Below are 13,365 nucleotides of genomic sequence, written 5' to 3' on the forward strand. Positions count from 1 at the left end.
TTCTCTCTTGTTGCGGATCTTCTGCTTCTCTCCCTCTGTTTCAGTTTGTCATCTGCTGCCATCTCGGCGCCTCTCCAACCAAAACAGAAACCGAATAACGGAGCCTGTTTTATTTTGGCTTTTCAGTAAGAGCTGTATCTGGTGATTTATGTGTTTTCCACTCTCTCTCTCTCTCTGTGTGTGTGTGTGTGTGTGTGTGTGTGTGTGTGTGTGTGTGTGTGTGTGTGTGTGTGTGTGTGTGTTCCCAGTGCGTGACCGGGTCAGGACAAAGATGGAGAGAGACATCCTGGTGGAGGTCAACCATCCCTTCATCGTCAAACTGCACTACGGTGAGTCAGACAATAACAGACCTCCCTGATGAGTCACCAGCTCCGCTCCGGCCAATCAGAGCTCGTTGCTCCTCTTCTAGCAGAGCAACAAAGCTGGCAGTGGAAATGTTCAGCAGGCGGGAACTTCTCAGATCTTATCTAAAATCACTTTCCTCTTCTTCCTCCCTCCCTTCCTTCCTCTCCTTCCTTCCTTCCTCTCCTTCCTTCCTCTCCTTCCTGCAGCGTTTCAGACGGAGGGGAAGCTTTACTTGATCCTGGATTTTCTCCGAGGAGGAGATCTCTTCACTCGGCTCTCCAAGGAGGTAACGCCTGTTTCACCTGTTTCACCTGTTTCAGCTCAGGTGCATGAAAAACAAGAAGACTAAGAATTAGTTAATTAATCAGATATTAATTATCTGATGTGTGTGTGTGTGTGTGTGTGTGTTGTGTGTGTGTGTGTGTGTGTGTGTTGCAGGTCATGTTCACAGAGGAGGATGTGAAGTTTTACCTGGCTGAACTCGCCCTGGCGCTCGATCACCTTCACAGTCTCGGAATCATTTACAGAGACCTCAAGCCTGAGAAGTAGGCACACACACACACACACACACACACACACACACACACACACACACACACACACACACACACACACACACACACACACACACACACACACACACACACACACACACACACACACACACACACACACACACACTGCATTATGTTTCCCTGCAGACATTTCCTTCAGAATACAAAAAGCATTTCTGTCGTTTCAGCATCCTGCTGGATGAGGACGGACACATCAAGCTGACCGGTGTGTAATGTCACACTCACATTGTGTTTCTGTCAGTGTGTATCTTCTTCTTCTTCTTCTTCTTCTTCTTCTTCTTCTTCTTTTTCTTCTTCTTCTTCATCTGCTGCTGCTGCTGTTTTTCAGTTCAGCTGCTGCAAAGCTTCGTATGTTTGCTTATGATGTTTTCACTGCTGTAAATTACGATAACTCGTCACTTATCGCTGGTTTCTGTGTGTGTTGTGTGTGTGTGTGTGTGTGTGTGTGTGTGTGTGTGTGTGTGTGTGTGTGTGTGTTCAGACTTTGGCCTCAGCAAAGAGTCAATAGACCACGAGAACAAAGCCTACTCCTTCTGTGGGACGGTGGAGTACATGGCTCCCGAGGTGGTGAACAGGCGAGGACACACGCACAGCGCCGACTGGTGGTCGTACGGCGTGCTCATGGTGAGGGGACGCCGCTCGCTCGTCGGTCACTGCTGGCTGCGTGGAGGGAAAGTTGTCACGACGACACCCCCCCCCCCCCCCCCCCCCTGCTATTTGTGTCCCACCTCAGTTTGATAATTAACTTAGCCTCAAATAATGTGATTACAGAAACATGGAGTCACAACAGTCTCCAGAGAAATCCAGGGAAGGACAGAGATCTTTACTGATCTCCGTCTCACACCAGCTTCTCTTTATCAGAGCGAAAACATTCAGTCAGCCAGTCGACAACAGATCAAGCACAGTGTATAACAGAGACTCAGCGCTTTGAGCTTCATTTCTTACATGTGGCTGCAACTAATTATTATTTTCTCAATCATAAACCGTCAGAAAATATAATTACACACAATTCACTATTCATCATTTTAATAGTTCTCTCACTACAACACAACACACTTTATACTGTAGAGACAGACGTCGCTGTTGATGGAGGACACCAGTCATCTTCACCACGACCTTTCACTACAGTGAAACCAACACAGTTAATAACAGTTAATAACAGCTAATAAAACAGTTAATAACAGCTAATAAAACAATTAATAACAGCTAATAAAACAATTAATAACAGCTAATAAAACAATTATTAACAGCTAATAAAACAGTTAATAACAGTTAATAAAACAATAACAGTTAATATATTGTTGAGAGAAGTTCAAGTAGAATCTCTGAATAGAAACAAAACTGTGACTTTTATTGAAAATATTATTATTATATTATTATATAAAAGGATTTTTAGGACGTTTTCACACTTGAAGTTGATTTGCTCTGCGCTCCGATTCAGTCGAAGAGAAAAATTCAAGTGAACATAAACGCATCATTACAAACCAGGTGAGGACGTCCTCTCCTCTGATTGGTCAGATCGTCTGGTAAACGCAGGAAGAAAGGGGGGGGGGGGGGGTTAATATAAATCTCTCACCGTGTTGTTGTTGTTCTTTGTTTTAGTTCGAGATGCTGACGGGAACGCTGCCGTTTCAGGGCAAAGACCGGAAGGAGACCATGACCATGATCCTGAAGTAAGACACTTTATACCGTCTGTAAAGTCTCAGCCAATCACCAGCTAACAGCTTCTATTACAGCTGCCTCTACATCAGAGAGAGAGAGAGAGAGAGAGAGAGAGAGAGAGAGAGGAGAGAGAGAGAGAGGAGAGAGAGAGAGAGAGAGAGAGAGAGAGTCAGCCCAGGGGGGGAAGTGAAGGATTTATAATAGAGGAGATAAAGTGCAGCACTCAGGAGGAAGAGGAGGATGAGGATGGACAGAGCAGAGGAGGGATAGGAGGAGTGGACTCCAGTGTGCTGGTAGCCATTTATAACAGCGAGGGAGGAAGAGGAGGAGGAGAAAGAGAAGAGAGAAAGTCTAATTATGTTTGAGTTCGTCAGAGGAACAAAAAAAAAAAAAAAGAAAACAAATGAGAGGAAATATTAACTCGTCCTGTTTCCTCCGTCGTCTCTGTCTCAGCCTCCGACTGTAGAAACGCTGAACACACTCTGCAGACTGCTGACTGTGTTTCCTGTGTGTGTGTGTGTGTGTGTGTGTGTGTGACAGATTATCCTCTAGTCTTTCAGATACTTTCATGTTGGATATGCAATATGGACGTTTGACGACAGGCGTGTCTTCACTGATTGGCCGCTCTGTCCCTGTGTCTGTCTGTGTCTCCTCAGAGCCAAGCTGGGGATGCCTCAGTTCCTGAGTTCAGAAGCTCAGAGTCTCCTCAGGAACCTTTTCAAACGCAACCCTGCCAACAGATTAGGTAAAAAAACATCATCGTTTTCTTTTGAACCGCAGACAAGTCCATCTCCTCTCCTCCGGACAGAGACGGGACACTTCTGAAAACAACAGGATTTTATTCTCTCAAAATAACCCTCTCACCTGTAATCATACAAACCACTGAAGCCTGCTGGGAGCATTGGGAAGATCTGTGTATGTACATCATCACACACGGAGGTCGTTCGAAAACACAACAAGAAAACAGTGTAAAAACACAGTCATAAAGTGGATAATGTCTAATTAAAGTGCAGGATTAAAGGATTAAATGGAGGCCGTTTTTAAAGGCAGTTACAGTTCAGACAGATTTGATTTAATCCATCGGGATCTGGCTCCAGCAGTTTTAACTCCGGGCTCCTGCAGATCTTAGACACCTACAGTATCAGCCTCATGTACATGGAGCAGTTCTGAAATATATTTAGTGGCTTATAGACAGTAAATAAAACTTTGGAAACCAGTCAGAGGCCTGAGAACTGGAGTTACACGCTCTCTGCTCTTAGTTTTAGAAGCAGCGTCTGATCAAACTGTAGCTGTGTGAGGAAAAGTTAAACAGAAAAACATGAAGGATAGCTGAAAGCTGAAGGAGAGTTTTGTCCTCAGGTGTGCGCAGGTGAGGCCTCACACTGAGAGTCACGCCGAAGATTCTTCAAATCAAAAACTACAAAAACGCCTTTATACACAACAAAGCTGGTGATGATCTGTTCTTTCTTCTCGTCAGTAAATCTGTGTGTGACTCCTCTGAGCCGCAGAGCTCCACTGTTTCCAAAAACTATTAAAGACACATCACTGAGTCACTGGGTGAGATGTTGCTTCATCACACACACACACACACACACACACACACACACACATGTTCTGGTAGCGCTGCTTTCAGTGTGTTTTACATGGTTGGAAAGCTCCAGGTCTCCAGGTTCTGTCTGTGCAAAGAGATTCAGGATCCAATTCACTGCAACAGCTGCAGACACAGAACTGGTTCAGACCCGTGGCTCCTCCTCCTCCTCTTCCTCCTCCTCAGTATCTTTCATTCTCATCCTGACTTCTTGGTTCTTGAAGGCGTTGAAGAACAGTAACCTTTTGAATTTTGGGTACTTCATTATTTCCAGGCGTGTGTCTGGTAACAGATCGTCCCTCCTGAAATGAAACTATATATTTGTGAGGTTGTTTTCAGGCAGAGAGCTGTGAGGCGTCTGTGGGGATTAAACAGGGACAGTGTCTCACCCCTCTGTGTCGCTCTGCCCCCTGCTGGTCGGCTCCTGCGCCGCTCAGCTGATCGTTGTGTTTCTGTCTCTGCAGGAGCCGGACCGGACGGAGTGGAGGAGATCAAGAGGCATCACTTCTTCAGCACCATCGACTGGAACGTGAGTGAGACGCAGGAACCGGAGCTGAAATAAAAATGTTCTCATTTTCTGTGATTATTCCGTCGTGACCGTTTCTCTCTGCTGAGTTCTCCGACGCCTCCCTCTCTCCGCAGAAACTCTTCCGCAGAGAGATCCCCCCTCCTTTCAAACCGGCTGCAGGTCGACCTGACGACACTTTCTATTTTGATCCAGAGTTCACAGCTAAAACACCCAGAGGTACCAGACTGTCACTGTAGCTCCTCCTCCTCCTCCTCCTCCTCCTCTTCCTCTTCGCACGCTGCTGAGCTGAACTACATTCTCAGTAAAGTCTGACTTTCATTAACGGCTGTTTCTGTGTCTCAGACTCTCCGGGGGTTCCTCCCAGTGCCAACGCCCATCAGCTGTTCAGAGGATTCAGTTTTGTGGCCATAACGGAGGAGGAAACACAACCACTGCCCAACGCCATCGTACAGGTGCGAACACACACTCGTCTCACACACACACACAGACGCTGATGAAGTGGAGGAGAGTCCGTCTGTAGAGGTCAGAGTGTCAGAGGCTGAAGGATTTAGATTTACTGACACTGTGTGAGATCAGCTCGAAAGCTCCTGCAGAAGCCATGAAGTGGATTTTGTAATGAATAAATAAGCAGCTGTTTATTCTTATGCAGCAGCTCTGTGATGTCGTCAGATATTAGTGGTAATAAACTGCGTCTTTGCTTGTAGCAGCTGCACCGAAGCACATCCCAGTTCTCAGACGCCTACGAGATCAAAGAGGACATCGGCGTCGGCTCCTACTCCATCTGTAAACGCTGCATACACAAAGGAACCGGCATGGAGTACGCCGTCAAGGTGAACAAAACAAACAAAAACAACAACGCACACACGGCCTCCAGCGTGACGTCTGCGTCCAGCCGTTCGACGCCGTAAACGTCCGTTTGTCCTCGTTACAGATCATCAACAAGGCCAAGAGAGACCCGACGGAGGAGGTGGAGATCCTGCTGAGATACGGGCAGCACCCCAACATCATCACCCTCAAGGACGTGAGTCACACGCTCAGTAACACCGTGAATCTGACGGTTACACAAAGACACAGACACTCGCATCTTATTGTGAAAATCTAGCTGTGTATCCTGTGTGTGATTCAGTCGGAGGTCACCGGTGAATTTGTCCGTCTGCCCACTGGACGCAGAAAATAACAACCGTGATTCTCCTGCTGGTGACGTCACTGTTTCACTGTTTCTGTGACTCACTTTTAATGAGAGTTAAAAATATCACGTTGCTGCCGAGTGAGAATCTGATCCAGCAACAAAAGACCAGTTTATCTCACTCATGTTTTCAGTTGTGATACAGTTCGTCTGTGTTTTACTTCCTCTGTAGCTGCTGGGAATTTATCTTAAGTATTTATTATCAGCTGGGTTTCCAAACCTCATGTCTGTTGCAGAGTGTTGAAGCGTCAGTGTTGAAAGTCTCTCAAATGTTTTAGGAAAGTTTTTTGTAGTTTTTTATTTGTCCCTGGTTCAGAATCTAACAATTACTTTTATTATCCACTGATGTGTTGATGAACTGATTCATCTTTAGGTCAATAAAATATCAGGAAATCAACGTTTTTTGACTTAAAACCAGCAAAGTTCTTTATTTTGCTCTGATGCTGATGCTGAGTCGATCAATTATCTGTTAATCTGTCGATTAGTTTATTGATTAATCCATCTGTCTTTCAGTCTATAAGATGTGGAAATTGTCATCGTCAGATCAAGTTTACAATCATAGAAAACTAAGAAAACTGACAAAGATTCATATTGAAAAGCTTTTGATGTGTTTGCTTTAAAGATGGTGATTAAAAATGATTAATCAATTATTAAAATAACTCCCAGTGATAATGAACTAATGCTCGCAGCTGTGACTCACTGCCGGTTGACTCGTTTCCGTGTCGTAGGTGTACGACGACGGCCGCTCGGTGTTCCTGGTGACGGAGCTGATGAAAGGAGGCGAGCTGCTCGACAAGATCCTGCGACAGAAGTTCTTCTCGGAGAGAGAGGCGAGCGCCGTTCTCTACACCATCACCAGGACGGTGGAGTACCTGCACGTGCAGGGGGTACGTTCCCGAACCACCCGCACTCCCTCGTGCTCCTGACGCTTTATTGAGACGTTTAACTTGATGCTGTTGCAGATCTTCTTCTTTTCTGTTCGGCCACATCTTGAGGATTTATTCACACTGAATGAATTTCACACAGAAAGGAATTCAGCGTGTTCCCAAAACAATGACTGGTTAAACGTGGCTGTGATTCACAAGAAGAAGAAATTCAAATTAAAATGATTCCAGGAAAGTTTTCTGCAAAGAAACGTGTCATAGTTACAGGAATCAGTTTGTTATTGATGAAAGAAACTGTTCCATTTAAATCCCAGCGGATAATTATCACTCATTTATTAATTATTGGAAACCTGTGAATAGAAGTGTTGGGTTGTGTTAGCTTAGCATTCAGAAACAACTAACTCATCTCTGTGTTTTAGCTTTAATCACCAAATGATTCAGTTGTTTTCAGGAAACTGGAAGGAGATTATTGGAAATAAATCAGAAACATTTCAAACCAGTTACTGAAAAGATTTTTATTGATAAGTGAAAAGAGTCTAGAGATATTATTCCTTTGTGTTTTACTGTTTATTTGATGTTTGGACACGTCACCTTCTCACCTGAGGGAGAAACGATCGTATGAGCCAAGAAAAGTTATACTGTTCATTTTCCTGAACATTTAATTCATTTAAAAAGCAGCAGCAACAAATAAAAGATCATAAATCATGAATCGACATGAGAAAGAACCTCGTGTCCGTCTGTGTGTCTGCAGGTGGTTCACAGAGACCTGAAGCCCAGTAACATCCTGTACGTGGACGTGAGCGGGAACGCCGAGTCCATCCGGATCTGCGACTTCGGTTTCGCCAAACAGCTGAGAGCGGAGAACGGCCTGCTCATGACGCCGTGCTACACCGCCAACTTTGTCGCACCCGAGGTACGTCACCTTCTCCGGCATCAAACCACGGCGACGTTTGCACTGATCTCAGATCATCGTTTCAACACTGTAACTCTAAACAATGATTATTGTGATGAAGAGGATGTGAAGGTTCTGATGTTTGTGTTTAATGTTGAATATCTTTAGATACCAGTTATATTTACACACAGCTGACATGTTGTAGAGGAGGATAGATGTGTGTATGAAAGCTGAAGAGGAAAGCAGATGTTGGTACAGATGTTGTCTGTGTTTGTGGCAGGTGTTGAAGAAGCAGGGTTACGATGCCGCCTGTGACATCTGGAGTCTGGGAGTCCTGCTCTACACCATGCTAACAGGGTTGGTGCAAACCTTTTCCTTGAGTTTGTTTTCGGCTGCGGCTCCTCTACAACTTTCTTTTTAATAATTCTTTTCTCCTCCTCCGTCTCCAGCTTCACTCCGTTTGCGAACGGTCCGGAGGACACGCCGGAGGAGATCCTGGCTCGTATCGGCAGCGGGAAGTTCTCACTCAGCGGAGGATACTGGACGTCCGTCTCTGCCGAGGCCAAGGTGACGACACGGACGCACGCTCCTTTGTTTCCTGTGCCTGTATACTGTATGTTTGGTGGAGATGTGTGACTGTGTGACCTCTGACCCCCCCTCAGGATCTGGTGTCTAAGATGCTGCACGTCGACCCGCACCAGCGGCTGACGGCAGGTCAGGTGCTCAGACACCCCTGGGTGACGCACAGAGACCAGCTGCCGAAGTACACCCTGAACAGGCAGGACGCACCGCACCTCGTCAAGGTGACACACACACACACACAACACACACACACACACACACACACAGAAAGAGAGAGAGGGATGTGGCTAAGTCGTGGTCGACTGTGACGGTTCCGTCCTGTTTATGTTCTGGTGTCTTTGTCAGACTCACAAACTGAAAAGCTCAGAATCAAAGTCCAGAAAGTTTCAAGCAGCAGTAACTGTGCTCCCAGTGAACCCAGTCCAAACACCAGCACACACACCAGCACACACACCAGCACACACACCAGCACACACACCAGCACACACACCAGCACACACACCAGCACAGACACCGGCACACACACCGGCACACACACCAGCACACACACCAGCACACACACACCAGCACACACCAGCACACACACCAGCACACACACCACACACACACCAGCACACACACCAGCACACACACCAGCACACACACCAGCACACACACCAGCACACACACCAGCACACACACCAGCACACACACCAGCACACACACCAGCACAGACACCGGCACACACACCGGCACACACACCGGCACACACACCAGCACACACACCAGCACAGACACCAGCACACACACCAGCACACACACCAGCACACACACCGGCACACACACCAGCACACACACCAGCACACACACCAGCACAGACACCAGCACACACACCAGCACACACACCAGCACACACACCAGCACAGACACCAGCACACACACCAGCACACACACCAGCACACACACCAGCACACACACCAGCACACACACCAGCACAGACACCAGCACACACACCAGCACAGACACCGGCACACACACCAGCACACACACCAGTCCAGCTCCACAGCGTCATGAATCAGCAGGAAGTTTCTCTGCCGTCACTTCAGCTGTAACAGGAAAAGGTTTCTGATTCACAAACCACAAGAATAAAAGAATGGTGGTTCTAGTCACATGTCCAGGGTTTGATTTTTTTTTTATTCCCTCTCCTGCCCCTGTTGGTTGTCATGGAAACACAGTCATTTAGCATGCTGCTGGGTAAAATGCCAGTTCACCCCAGGCACTAATCTCCGTGCAGATTAAATGTATTTCACAATAAAAGCGTGCAGGAGGATGAAAGCAGCTGATCTGTCGTCTTTGCACCAGACTGAATTCATTCACATGTTTCTGGTCAGTGTCGTGTTCGTCACCAGAGGCTTCGTTAAATGTAGAAGTGAGAAATGTTGGAGAGAATCAATAACGAGATTATTCATGTCATTTTAACATGAAGCACAAAACAACCACATAAATATTGATGTTAATAAGAAACATTTAGTGCAGAATATTGTGCGTCATTATCGGGCACGAACTGAACTGAACTGACTAACGAGGCGCCGACTCTGTCTCCTCCCTGCAGGGCGCCATGGCGGCAACCTACTCCGCCCTCAACAGGAACGTCCCCCCGGTCCTGGAGCCGGTGGGCTGCTCCACTCTGGCCCAGCGGAGGGGGGTGAAGAAGATCACCTCCACTGCTCTGTGACCTTTAACCCCTCCCCCCACTCCCTCCCTCACCTCCTCCCATCAACTCTGACCTCGATCTGACCTCCGCCGGACGTCCCTCCTCCCCTCCTCCCCTCCCCTCTCCTGTCCACTCCGGTCCGGCGGGACAGACTACTGATGGACCTGGGAACCGCTAACGCCAAATAGGAGCACAGAGACCGCCGCACACCTCCCTCCCCTCCCCTCCCTGTCCTGCACCTTAACGGACTCTTCTGATTGGATCTCTTCTGCTGTCTTACTGTAGAGTCTCAGTTGTGGCGTCACCGATGGACAGCCGGACTAACGACGACCTGTCGACTCTTCCCGCCGCAGGAGGCCGAGTCCTCCTGCGGCGTTTTTTGCTTTGGACAATCAGCGCGTCAGGAAAATGAAAGTACTGTATTTATTTACTTCAGAACGGCGGGAATCTGAACTTAGGAACACGGTAATCTAATGTATGCATTTAAAGAGCTAGGATCACGGTTATTATAGTGGCGTCGTGATTCTGCGTAGCTGTAGATCCTGCATTTAAACCTCAAGTAGCCTCCGAGATGACGGCGTCTCCAGAAAAGGACGGAGGGCGTGAAGCGGCGCGGGTTAACGTTCACCTCACTGAGCGGAGCAGCCGCCACCAGAAAAAGCTCCAAAAATCAAGACGTAGGAAAAGAGGAAGCGAGAGCTGCAGCGTCCGGTCGAACCTGAAGAAAAGAAACGTCTCACGGGTTTGTTTAGAAAATGAACGTCAGTGCGTCTGAGCTGGAGTCACACCTCCAGCCTCCAGTGTTTTACCTGTAAGGCCATGAACAAAATCTGATTGGTTTGTCTCATCTGTTAAAGTGTTAATCAGTGACCAGCCCACAAACTCAGAGGAGGAGTCTCCTGATCTTCTATATTTTTTGTTTGTTAACAAATCCCATGAAAATACATTTTCTTATAGTTTCATCTTTGAAGAAAAGTTCAGTCATTTCCTCAAACAGCTTTTATCAAACCAACAGGAACAAACAGAATCTGCCTTTGAGCTTCACAAGGCGAGTTAACGCTGAGGACGCCCCCTGGTGGCCGAGGAACTGAATGCACTTCTCTAAACTGCCGGGAGGAAAAACAAACAAGAGTCACCTTCCTCTTAAATCTGGCACTTAAAGTGGAGTTTCCCTCCAGCGTTCACACCTGAAATTCATTTATGCAAAAAAAAAAACACTGAGAATCTAAAGTTTCAGGCTGATGAATCAATAAAACAGGCGTTTTTACGGATGAATCTTGCCTTTTAAGAATTTAAATTAAATTTGAAGAAACACTTTGAGGCTTTAGGTGCTATGAAAACGGCTTTAAGTGAAGGACGCGGGTGACGCCTGCACAGGAAGTGTCAGAGAACATGTGGGTGCGTCGTGTATTTCTGTCCTGATGAGGAGTCGCTCTTCGGGTCGGCAGCCACACCAAACAAAGAGCGGGATTAAGCCGAGACCTCGTTCCCAAACGAGCTTCCTGCCTCCGCAGCCGGACGACCTTCTGTACGAGCCGCCCGATCATCTCTGTCTGTGCAGCCGACACGGAGCTGAACTGTAAATACAAACACGTCGAGCAACTCAGGTTTCTATGAATCAAGACAATGCATTTTTATATGTGAGAAAAAACAAGGAAAAAGAAGAAGCACAGAGACGTGAGTGAAGGGAGGAGAGCGGGACGCAGAGACACGATCAAACTCCTCATTTCCCGCCGTGTGACCAAACAACAGGAACGTCCACGTTCATCATGTGACACAGAGGATCGTCCGTCTGCTGAACCCTTTAAAAACTCACCTGTGTAGCAGAAAAAAAACCATATATATATATTCACATCTACCTGTAACTATGTCTGGAGGCAGCGGCGAGACGTCAGAGAGACAGTTCACCCAAATCACTCAGAGACAGACGACTGGGACGCAGAGGTTTAGTCTCAACATGATTTATCACATTAGTTTAATTCTTCCATAAACAGACATTTAAAACTGTGTGTGGAGTCTGAAGTTGAAAATAAGAACAAAAATATTATATATTTCTGCTTCTAGAAACTCTGACCTCTAATTATGTTGAAACAAAACTGGTGATTTGACAAAAACAATCTGCTAATATTTTCTTTTTGTCTTTCTTCAGCATCATATCTCAAATAGAAAGTTCCTGTGAGATATGTGGGTTTTTTCTTTAAATGCTCAATAATCTTCAGACACAGATTTGTCAAAACTCAGAGAAACCAGCTCAGAGATTCTTCAGCTTTTTGGCTTTAAACCCCAAAAACTTCAGTATTTCCTCCTCAGATCACTGAGTCTCAGGTTGAATCTGTGTGTGTGTTTCTCGCTGTTCAAACAGTTTCACAATATGAAGCAACAACAAGAAATATTAACGAATTAAAGAAGGTTTCTCTCAGCATGAGGTCTAACTTACTTGTTGCTGCAGCTTTCGACCACATTGTTTGGCTTTCCTCTCCTTGCTTTAATGCCACAGAATTCATATAATAGTCATATAATAGATGGTGAACAAACACCGTCTCCATGACAGTGACATTTGGTTTCAAGTGACTTTGACCTCGTGTTGAGACGTTTCACACGAAGCTGCTGTTTCCTGAAGATTTGGGTGAACTGGCCCTTTAATTACGACCATGACGACAGGTGACGTGCGACGCTCAGCTGTGGGATGTGACCTGTGTGACCTGACCCTGTCGCACCTCCACAGTGTTCAGGACATCTGTGCTTTGCCTTCTCCAGCTGTCAGTGCTCTCGTTACCTGTGTGTGCCTCTGCTGCAAAAACACCCCCCCCCCCCCCCCCACCTGGGCTTTCCAGGTGAGGGGGGGGGGGCATGAACTGTGTCGAGGAGGAGGGGGACTGAAGACGATCAGCGAGCACTAACAAAAAAAAAAAAAAAAAGAATCTAACTTCTTCTCCTCTTTCCAGAAATCTGCAACATCTGTAACATCTGTAACATCTGTAATATGAATCCTTCATTATCTTCATGCAGATGATTGAAAAGTGCTTCTTCCTCTTCTTCTGCGCTCGAGTGAGTGTCTGTCAACGTAAAGGGACAAAACTTCTCCGCTCCGACACAAACCTTCGATTTTATTTTATTTTCTATATCAAATGAAATATATAAGTGTTGATCTCTGCCTCGTCTGTCCGTGTACAGCTCTGGGATAAAGGAATGTAAAAGGAATGATTCTTTTTTCTGTAATTATAAACAGGGGAATAGCTTTCTCTCTTCTTCTTCTTCTTCTCTCTTCTTCTTCTTCTCTCTCCATCTTCCTCCTCCTCCTCTTCCTCTTTCATCTGATCCTGTCAGAGACGCATTCAGCCCTGCTGCTACGCCAGCTCTCTGTTTTTGTACCTGCAGTGAGAGTTGGACTTTCTATTAAAATGATAAATAAAAAGGATAATCAGTCAA

The 13,365-nt window shown here is 46.3% G+C and overlaps 1 protein-coding gene and 1 long non-coding RNA gene across 4 annotated transcripts in view; one reads left to right on the forward strand and one right to left on the reverse strand.

Moving 5' to 3' along the window:
* Positions 1–13,365, forward strand: part of rps6ka3b (ribosomal protein S6 kinase, polypeptide 3b) — a 47,279-nt gene extending 33,914 nt beyond the window's left edge. For 2 of the 3 annotated variants that reach the window (XM_056364854.1, XM_056364857.1), the window contains 18 exons: positions 249–329; positions 552–631; positions 784–890; positions 1,088–1,125; positions 1,402–1,544; positions 2,523–2,593; positions 3,239–3,327; positions 4,635–4,699; positions 4,813–4,915; positions 5,042–5,151; positions 5,404–5,529; positions 5,631–5,720; positions 6,614–6,772; positions 7,521–7,682; positions 7,942–8,018; positions 8,111–8,228; positions 8,324–8,464; positions 9,835–13,365. In XM_056364854.1, the coding sequence (XP_056220829.1) occupies positions 249–329; positions 552–631; positions 784–890; positions 1,088–1,125; positions 1,402–1,544; positions 2,523–2,593; positions 3,239–3,327; positions 4,635–4,699; positions 4,813–4,915; positions 5,042–5,151; positions 5,404–5,529; positions 5,631–5,720; positions 6,614–6,772; positions 7,521–7,682; positions 7,942–8,018; positions 8,111–8,228; positions 8,324–8,464; positions 9,835–9,957 (1,883 nt within the window). In that variant the 3' untranslated portion in view covers positions 9,958–13,365. The remainder of the gene's footprint in view (positions 1–248; positions 330–551; positions 632–783; positions 891–1,087; positions 1,126–1,401; positions 1,545–2,522; positions 2,594–3,238; positions 3,328–4,634; positions 4,700–4,812; positions 4,916–5,041; positions 5,152–5,403; positions 5,530–5,630; positions 5,721–6,613; positions 6,773–7,520; positions 7,683–7,941; positions 8,019–8,110; positions 8,229–8,323; positions 8,465–9,834) is intronic. The other variant, XM_056364855.1, reaches the window with a different exon arrangement.
* Positions 339–1,329, reverse strand: LOC130161509 (uncharacterized). The gene is made up of 3 exons (XR_008826162.1): positions 1,146–1,329; positions 817–883; positions 339–665 (listed from the first exon to the last, which is right to left on the reverse strand). It is a non-coding gene; the product is annotated as an uncharacterized LOC130161509 (long non-coding RNA).

This window comes from Seriola aureovittata, chromosome 20 (genome assembly GCF_021018895.1).
Source record: "Seriola aureovittata isolate HTS-2021-v1 ecotype China chromosome 20, ASM2101889v1, whole genome shotgun sequence".
Classification (NCBI taxonomy): domain Eukaryota; kingdom Metazoa; phylum Chordata; class Actinopteri; order Carangiformes; family Carangidae; genus Seriola; species Seriola aureovittata.